Source organism: Pinus tabuliformis, chromosome 2_1, assembly GCF_031772625.1.
Source record: "Pinus tabuliformis cultivar Carrire ecotype Pingquan chromosome 2_1, CPIR1, whole genome shotgun sequence".
Lineage (NCBI taxonomy): Eukaryota > Viridiplantae > Streptophyta > Pinopsida > Pinales > Pinaceae > Pinus > Pinus tabuliformis.
Window position 1 is genome coordinate 640,337,152 of NC_142299.1, and position 9,173 is coordinate 640,346,324.

Consider the following 9,173-nt stretch of genomic DNA (forward strand, 5'->3'; position numbering starts at 1 on the left):
CTCTAAGATTTCAAGCCTATCTGGTTTTTCGTGGCTAGTTTTGTTATTTCTCCAACTAGTTCTATTATTCCTCCATACTATATAGCATGGAAATTTGTACCTACATTTATAAACAAAAATTGTAATATCTGATGCATCCCTTCTCAAATTAGTAAACTTTCAGTTTACTTGGACCAAAATGCATATGATGTAACTGAAATTTTCTGTAAGAATGCATCCCTTCTCAAATTAGTAAACTCTCAGTTTACTTGGACCAAAATGCATATGGTGTAAATGAAATTTTTTGGAAGAGTGCTAGGCCCTCTCCCGCTTTTATTGTATAATATAAATATAATATTCGTTCCTGTAAATAAATAAAACAACTGTTTTCAAATTAAACAATATCGAGGAGACACCATAATAATCTTATTTATAATATTTCTTAATTTTAATCTTCAAGTTACCTCATCATATGAGCCAATATCCAAGATTAGGTTCTTACAAAATCCTGTACTCATGAAAATATATTAATTTTTAAAAAGGAAAAAAATCAAAATAAATATTTCATTGTTATAATAACTGTAATTTCTCCAATGTTCAGAGCCTTCGACAACAATTGAAAATTAACATAATAATTACTACTTACAAAAGTGCAATGTATTTAATGGAGAATAGAGGAAGTGAAAGTATTCCTATGGATCATCGTTGAATTTGACTGCAATCATTGCCTTTTGGAGGATTTCCCCTTCTGACTAGTTGGAAGAGCTTTCTGGTTGATGTCAATTTGCTTTGAATCAATCTCTCCTTGAGTAAAGGCCTCTATGTTCCATGCAGTTTCTCTCATTCTAGCTTTGGAAGTCTTGATTTTGATGCCTTTAGCTTTGATGTAGGCTTGTCCAACTTCTTTGGAATGAAGCACAAGTGCTTGAATTGCCTTTCTCTCCCTTTCCTTGTCCTCATCTTGCATTCTTTGACTTCTGCCTTTTCCTTTTGTTTCACCTTTTATTCCATTTTTATCCTGGTATTCTTCTGAATCTGCTGCATCTTCACGACCACTTACTATTTTTTTCAATCCCGCAACAATACCTAATTTGTAATTGTTTCTTGCAATCCTGGTATATGTTCTTTGGAGAGCACGTTCCTTGTTATCTTTGTCAACCAAGCTTTTTGAAGGATAGTAGTTGGCTGACATTATTGTGATTCTATTAAAAGTAGCAGCAAAGGCATAACCAGAACAATCTGCATTTTGTTTAATGCCATAGAAAACAACCTGCAAGGAAACAGTCAATGTGATTAGTACAACAGAACTTCCAAATCTCGGAAAAAATCAAGTAAAAACAAAGAGAAACAGAAGAGCTTGATTATTGTTTGTTGCCTGCAGAGGACGATCCTGTCTGTCATATTTTCTCGTGAAATATTGTGTATCAAAATTGTCTGCAATCACATGGACGAGGTCAATAACCCACTCTTCAATTCTTCCTAGTCTTCCAATCCTTCCTTTGTATCTTAGCTCAACTACTCGCATCCCCCCAGCGAGAGCACTTGAATCCTTGAGTGCCCCTTCCATCACCTCCACCTGCAACAGATAGACATTATAAGAAAATTTGTAATGTGCCCTTCTGGACCCAAATACAATATCTACAAGAATTTTCAAAATTTGGTTCAAGATACTCCAAGGGGAAAATGCACAGTTAAAGTGCCTGTGAGGATTGAATGGAATCTTTTAAACAGTTATAGGCTTATATTCTATAATGACTTCTTTCCAAAACAGCCCTAATTAATTCTTTCCAGCAACTTTGCTTTGAAAAACAGCCAAGAAAAGAGAGAATTGAAACTGTCATTCCTCCCTCCACTTCTTCAAAATATTCACAATCACCATTGTGAAGGGCATCTCACCTTAATGCACAATGATATTAGACAATATTTATGTCTGAGTGCATTTATATAAATACAAATAAACAGATAGATTGATGGATATGTTATAGAAAGATGCAACCAGAAATTTAGCTCCTTGCATTCCCCAATATCTCAACTGCTTGAAGACACCAAACACCAAGGGTGTCCCAAAGTACGGAATATGTCAGCTGAAGCAGCAGGTATGGTCATAGAAAGCCCCAATGTCACTATTCTTTTTTGTTCAGTTTTCTAGCTTTAAAATTTAACAAACTCAGTTTCTTGAAATGCTTCAATAGAATCAAACACATTCCTATGGTGTGCAATTTATACACATTTGATATCATGATTTATGAGCTGAACTTGACAGTGATGTAAATATTACTGTGTGAATGATTATTTTTTCAGATGAATGGGAGATTTCATTGTCCTTTCAGTGATTAGAAATATGTGATTTATTCTTCATGAGACACATAGTTTGGTATATGCTTATTTTTCATGGTTCAATTTGATGTGAATGCATTTAGTTATTTTGGAATATATATATAAACTAACCTTACCTGTTTTAAAATATCTTTTTTGAATCAGTGTTGTAGAAAAAACTTTTTTCTAAGTTAAAATATCTTTTTTGAATCAGTGTTGTAGAAAAAGACCTTTTTTTCTAAATGTCTTATGTTTTTTTCGGATTATTGAATTTCCCGAGTTTTTCAAGTTCAGTTTTATGGTCGTTGAGTTGTGCTATTTTTTATCATTTTTTCTTAACCTTTTAAATTTTCTTCTTCATTTTTTCCACACTGTAATCTGGACATTTTATGAATTAACTATTTTTTATTATTATTCAAACTAACAGGAAAGAAAAAAGGCATTTTTCGTCTCAAATTCAGTAAAAAATATTTTGAATTGATTGAATTATAGATATCAATCATCAACATTCTAAAATCAGATTGCACTAGAATATTTTTGAATCAGTGTTGTAGAAAAAACCTTTTTCTAAGTTAAAATATCTTTTTTGAATCAGTGTTGTAGAAAAAGACCTTTTTTTCTAAATGTCTTATGTTTTTTTCGGATTATTGAATTTCCCGAGTTTTTCAAGTTCAGTTTTATGGTTGTTGAGTTGTGCTATTTTTTTATCATTTTTTCTTAACCTTTTAAATTTTCTTCTTCATTTTTTCCACACTGTAATCTGGACATTTTATGAATTAACTATTTCCACACTGTAATCTGGACATTTTATGAATTAACTATTTTTTATTATTATTCAAAATAACAGGAAAGAAAAAAAGGCATTTTTCGTCTCAAATTCAGTAAAAAAATATCTTGAATTGATTGAATTACAGATATCAATCATCAACATTCTAAAATCAGATTGCACTGGAATCATTCAAGGGTACTGAATTTATTTTTGCATTAAAAACAATGTTTTTAATAACTTAATATTGCAAATTCAGCAAAATATTTATAACTGGATTCTAGAAATGGAAAATCAAAAAGAATCACCATCATAAAATATTTAGCCTTCTTCACTTTATAACTATTCTGATCTAATTCATATATACTTTTTTCTCATTCCCTTTTTCTTCTCCTAAAAATTGAAAGTATAATCCAAAGCACAAGTACACCAAAACTTCATCTCATCCCAAACCTTATGGGGCTGTGTGCACTGTGGACATGTACTCTGTATGTGCGTGGATATGCATATATGTCTATATATACACATGTACATATAGAAGAATAAGAGGTAATTCATTGAAAGCACCAGGTTTTGAGGAAAAATATTTGAGACCCATATTTTATAAATTAGCACTTTCTTGTAACAGTGCCCAAATATTTGAGACCCATATTTTATAAATTAGCACTATTTTTGTAACAGTGCCCAACAAAAATACATTTGAAGTCAGGTAAAGGCAACATTGGAGGAGGTACTTGAATTTATTTAAAATGCGTGGTGCCTAGATTTGTGCAGACAAGAGAGGGCAATCTGGCTGATGTGCAAAACTGTTTCAGCAGATATGTACTTGTATTTTCAATGAAATGATGTATGACACCAATAAAGAAAAGCAGCTTAGCAAGAACAGAACCATAAAGCTCTTAAAAGTAGAGGATTTGATCTCTGTAGTATGGCCCTTCTTTCGCTTAGATGCCAGGTTTGAGGGGTATATGTACTTGTATATATTGTTTTGTTGCATCCACAGAAGCGCTTGGTCCAGTTCAGGAACTGTGCTAGTTTCCAAAATATAAAAGGCATATATTTCTTTGTTGCATCTAAAGAAGGGGAGATCCCGATGTTATTTATGGATATATAAATTCGGGATTTAGCCGCATGTGTGAGTTCAATTAGTTCTAATCTTTTTGCATGAGCACAATATTTAAGAAGGCCGCAGAATCCCTCCAATCCTCACAGGGTTACAGGATTCTAATTTAATATGATGATCAAGGGTCCATATTCATGTTTAAAAGGCTTCAAACTTTTTTCACAGTAACGGCTCTTAATTTTGTTCAGAGGTGGTATTTGGTCTACCTATTTGATTCTCAATGAGGCTAGTGTGATAATTACTCTTAACACTCTCTTCAATGTAATTCGGGGAATCAAACCAGGCCAAGGCTCTGACAACATGTTGAGGTTTTTATTACACCAAAACATGTATGCTTTAGTGAACTTCCAAACACTTATCATTGTTTTCAGTGGGCAGCTTCCAAACCCTTATCATTGCCTTGAGTGGGTAGCTTCCAAACCCTTATCATTACATTGAGTGGGTAGATAGTCCCATGTTCCCAAGATGGCATCTAGTCCACATAATTGATTCCCACTAAGATAAGTGTGACAACCAAACAACCCCCAATGCAACTCAGGGAATTGAAATTTAGCCAAGGCTCTGATACCAATTTGAGGTTTTCAGTTACACCAAAATCCACAGGCAATAATAAACTTCCAAACCCTTACCATTACCTTGAGTGGATAGTCAATCTCATATTACTAAAGTGTAGGTTAGTCCATGTAACTGGTTCTCACTAAAATACATTTTTTTGGTGTAAAAGGCTAGTCTTCCCCAAATTACTCAGAGGACATGTCGCAGATAAGATGCATAGTCACCCTTTATTTGAACTAAAACCTGAGCCGGTAATGGTAAACTACTACTCCCGACTTCTTAAATAGTTCCAAGTTCTTAAGAATAGCTATCTACAAAATAGAGCGGATTCAACTAGAAGATGGAAAAGAGAAAGGGGTCAATGAAACTAAACCAAAAGAATCCAGGAAAAATAATTGGAAAATGGGCATCTGAGAAGAGAATAGTGTGCTTACCTGTTGAAGATTGTGCTTAGTGAGAAGGCGCTGTGCATTCTTCAAGGCCTGCTGTGCTTCAATATCGGGAGTGTCAGGGTGCAACCCCAATTCAAGCATCTTCCTTATTCTTTCCTTTATCCCCACCACCGTACTATGCTGCTCACCGTTCCGTGCATTGCTTCCTCCTCCATCGCCGCCGCCATCATCATCATCATCCTCTGCATTCACAACAAATGCCTCAACGGAAACACTTCCGCGGTGCAAGCGCCGGACCCCGGTCTCCTCTTCAAAATCACTCCAGCCTCCATCAGATTCGCTCTCAGAAGAAGAACTGTCGGTCTCCGTGGGCCCAAACACGCGCTTAGTAGCTGCTCTGGGGGTGTTTCGGCGAGGACCCTTTTGGCCCTCGCGAGGAGATACAGGTTCCTCCTTTATTTGGGTTTCTTCTTTAATACTCCTACGAAGCTTGTTTGAAGAGGAGCATTTGTTGTCAGGATTGGAATCATAGCTTGCAGTTGATTTTCTCTTTTTCCCCTTTTTAATTAGACATTCATCTTCTGAATCCAATTTTTCCTGTTTTACATGGCTGGGAAACTGGTTTTCAATTTTGATGATGCTGCTCAGAATAGCAAGAACAGTGACATTGTGAACAGGGGTAGAAGGAGAATGGTGTATTGAAGTTGAGCAATGAGTACACAGAACAATAGGATTTGCCTTTGAGCTGAGATTGTGATTGGACTTGGAACATTGAAAGCATTGGAGTTTTGCAGGACGAAGGAGACATTGAGAGCATGGAGGAATGGGAAGGACAGTATGGTGAGAACGAGCTCTTTTGGAATGTATTTTGAGAGAACAGGGATTGCAGTACGCGAGGGATTCAGTGCAGCAGACCACCTTCGCTCTTTCACTCTCGCATTCCGCACATTCTAGAGCATCCTGGTTCTCCATGTTTTTGTTTCTCAGAGCCTATCTAGCCACTACCAAGGCTGCTTTGCTATTTATCCATGGGTTCTGAGGATTGTTTTGGAGCTTGTGTCTAACTTTAGCGTTTGAATTCAAAGCGGGAAATCAAATTCAAATCGTAACCAGGTTGTTGGCGTTCTCACATGACCAAATAACTGAACTGGGTAGTCAAATGGGTAAACTACCGACTTGAAGGAAAAGGCACAATTTTCTATTGTTTAATTCATATGAAGAAGCTTACTCCGCATTTACTGGACCCTACATAAGCGTGGAACTTCTGCCGCGACTGACCATGTTCATATGAATAAATATTTCAGGGAGCATTTGACCGAAAAAGCATCACGGTACATTTTAAAATTTATATTTATTAATAATATTAATTAATTATTAGTGTCGAGATCACTGGATGTTTAATTTTTGGTTTGAGAAATTTAATATAATATTTTAATTGTATAATATTTTTATAGTTTTCTAACTTCATAAACTACAATGGGTTATAAATCAAGTGGTTTATTTTCCATTCATGAGGTCTATAGCTTGGAAGTGGGCCCCAAAGAATTGTCAAAAGATTCCATTTGAAGTTGAATCTGGCAGAGAATTTTATAACAAAAAGTTTCCATCTTCCTATGGCTCCTAATTTAAGGGAAAACCTTAACCTAGGACAACATTAAGAAACGCAAGCATATGGGCCCCTCTCATTGTTCTTTGTGCCTTCAAGAAGTTGAAAATGTGGAGCACCTCTTCAATAGTTGCCCCTATTCCAATCATTTTGGAGCAATCTAGAAGCTAGCATGAAGAGACCAAACCATGATCTATCCAGTATCCCTCACACCATTAATAATTGGAGGACTCAAGCTTTTAATTATCATATCTTGAACCACAGTTGTCCTTCCAAGCCTGCTTCTTTGAGCTATTTGGAAAGAGAGGAATTATTGCATATTCAAGAATCGCTCCCTCCCTCACGACTCTCTTTGGATCACAGTTCAAAAGAATGTAAAGGAATCAATTGTCATGCAATCATAGTCAAATCAAGACAGATAAGCCTTAGGCGAGGAGGCCCTACTGCTTCAAAGTCAGCTCCCTACTCCAAGAGTCACAATTGCCCCCTCTGTTCACCTTCCTACAATGCTTATTCCCTCCTCTTGGAGCCCTCCTCCCCTAATTTAGTAAAGCTCAATTTTGAAGGCACTTCAAAAGATAACCCAGGCAAGGTGGGCTATGGAGGTATCTTTAGGGATCATTTGGGATCCCCTATCTACATTTATTCATGTTTTATGGGATATAACAACAACAACACAAGGAGCCCAAGGGATAGCTCAATTGGTCGAGCCCTCGTTGCAAAGTACCTTGCCTATTTTTGAGGTCACAAGGTCAAATCTCCTCGATGCCCTTGGGGTTAGGCCCAATATATTAGGCCGCCTTTGATGGATCTGTATGGATTACTGCCTGTGGACATAGCAACCACTCAATGACTGCAAACCATGGTTGCCTTCAAAAAAAAAACAACAACAACGCAACAAAATTGAAAGCCCTAAAAGAGGGACTATTAATTTCCCAAACCCAAGGCTACACAAAACTTATGGTGGAGATAGATTCTCAACTCGTTATAAACAACATCTGCATGATCCTACATGGCACCCAGATCAACAAAATATCTCGCAATTTGAGACTTGAAAGCCTACTCATACAAGTAGCATCGCTCCTTCCTTTTGTTCAAGTGATCATCCCTACTCACATCAAAAGAACTGGAAATAAAATTGCATATAAGTTAGCCAATTAGGGGTATGTTTCGTCAATTTTGCAGATCTCCTTCTCATGGCAATCATTTGAACACTCTCCCCTCAAGCAAAAATGTTGGACCATAGCTAAGTAGGACAAGTCTCCCTAATCAATCTCTTTTGTCTTATTCATTCATGCTCTTTGTTATATCTCTTAGTGTGTAATTAGTCTCTGGGGCTAGTTTTTAGTTTTTGGTTTTTGGTTTTTATATCAACAAGCATAAATATGTCATCTACTCTTTCGAAAAGGTTGAAATTATGGGTCTAGTTTGGTTTTCCTAGTGATAAACTAGCCCAATACTCCATGACTCAATATGTACTTCATGTTTTTAAACTATACAAAGTATTTACCCAGTATGTATGTTATATATATATATATATATATATATATATATATATATATATATATATATATATATATATATACATATACATATACATATACATATATACATACATATATATATAAATAATAGAATTTTGATAATATTGTTTTTATTTATATTATTATTTATAGAAAGTTTTATTTTTATGATGATAATGTTGATTAACATCCACTAAGACCTATATGGTTTAGTGGACCTTAAAAAGGTAAGAGAGTAATTGAAATTCTTTAACATTTTAATTCGATGCTTTAAAAGAAGTGAGAGAAACATTCCCATATCACTATGGTTTTTCTAACTTAAAAGGTTAAGAAGGTTGATAGTGTGACAAAAAATTTGAAAATTAAATTGAATGTCAGTGTACAATGAACAATCTAAGAGAAAGTGATTTTCATCTTCAACTCTCTTATGACTGCATAGGTGACAAACTCCTTCATCCCATAGAATTTTAAGAATTGACCAACATCTAGTTTCACTATAAAGCTCATGAGAATTAATTCTTATCTTGGCAATGTTCATTTTGTTCTTAACACTAGTCAAAACATAAATATAATTTTAGTTTTCAAGGTTGGAGTTGACCACCTCCTTATAATATTTTAGTTTCATTTTTCCCTCTAGCCCTCTATTGCCCTACAATTTTTCTTAAATTTGGAAGTAATAATATTTTTAATATTATTTGGATTCTGCAAGATAATATCCTCCTTTATTCCCCAATGGTCGAGCAAAGACTAAGGATCCTTATGCCACTCTCGCTTGATCCAAAGGTGGGGATTTTGGCTAGAGTTAGAAGCAACTTTAGACTCATGTTTGAGCTTCAATTTGTAATAGTTTGACTCTCACATAGATTTATTCCGAGAGTTTATAACATTTGTTATTTCAATACTTTATATAAGC

At 35.2% G+C, this 9,173-nt stretch overlaps 1 protein-coding gene across 1 annotated transcript; it reads right to left on the reverse strand.

The window, feature by feature from the left end:
• Nucleotides 1–532: 532 nt before the first annotated feature.
• LOC149202181 (uncharacterized) lies at nucleotides 533–6,156 on the reverse strand. Its single transcript, XM_089399910.1, has 3 exons — nucleotides 5,174–6,156; nucleotides 1,355–1,555; nucleotides 533–1,249 (listed from the first exon to the last, which is right to left on the reverse strand). The coding sequence occupies exons 1-3, from the start codon at nucleotides 6,101–6,103 to the stop codon at nucleotides 701–703; spliced, it is 1,680 nt and encodes a 559-aa protein (XP_089256036.1). The 5' UTR covers nucleotides 6,104–6,156; the 3' UTR covers nucleotides 533–700.
• Nucleotides 6,157–9,173: the final 3,017 nt, after the last annotated feature.

Bases quoted from the DNA above. Each gene is read 5' to 3' on its own strand.
- LOC149202181 (XM_089399910.1), bottom strand. From the start codon at position 6,103: ATGGAGAACCAGGATGCTCTAGAATGTGCGGAATGCGAGAGTGAAAGA. The intron at 1,556-5,173 runs GTAAGCACACTA...TATCTGTTGCAG, and splicing joins CTAAGCACAATCTTCAACAG to GTGGAGGTGATGGAAGGGGC. The intron at 1,250-1,354 runs GCAACAAACAAT...GTTTCCTTGCAG, and splicing joins GACAGGATCGTCCTCTGCAG to GTTGTTTTCTATGGCATTAA.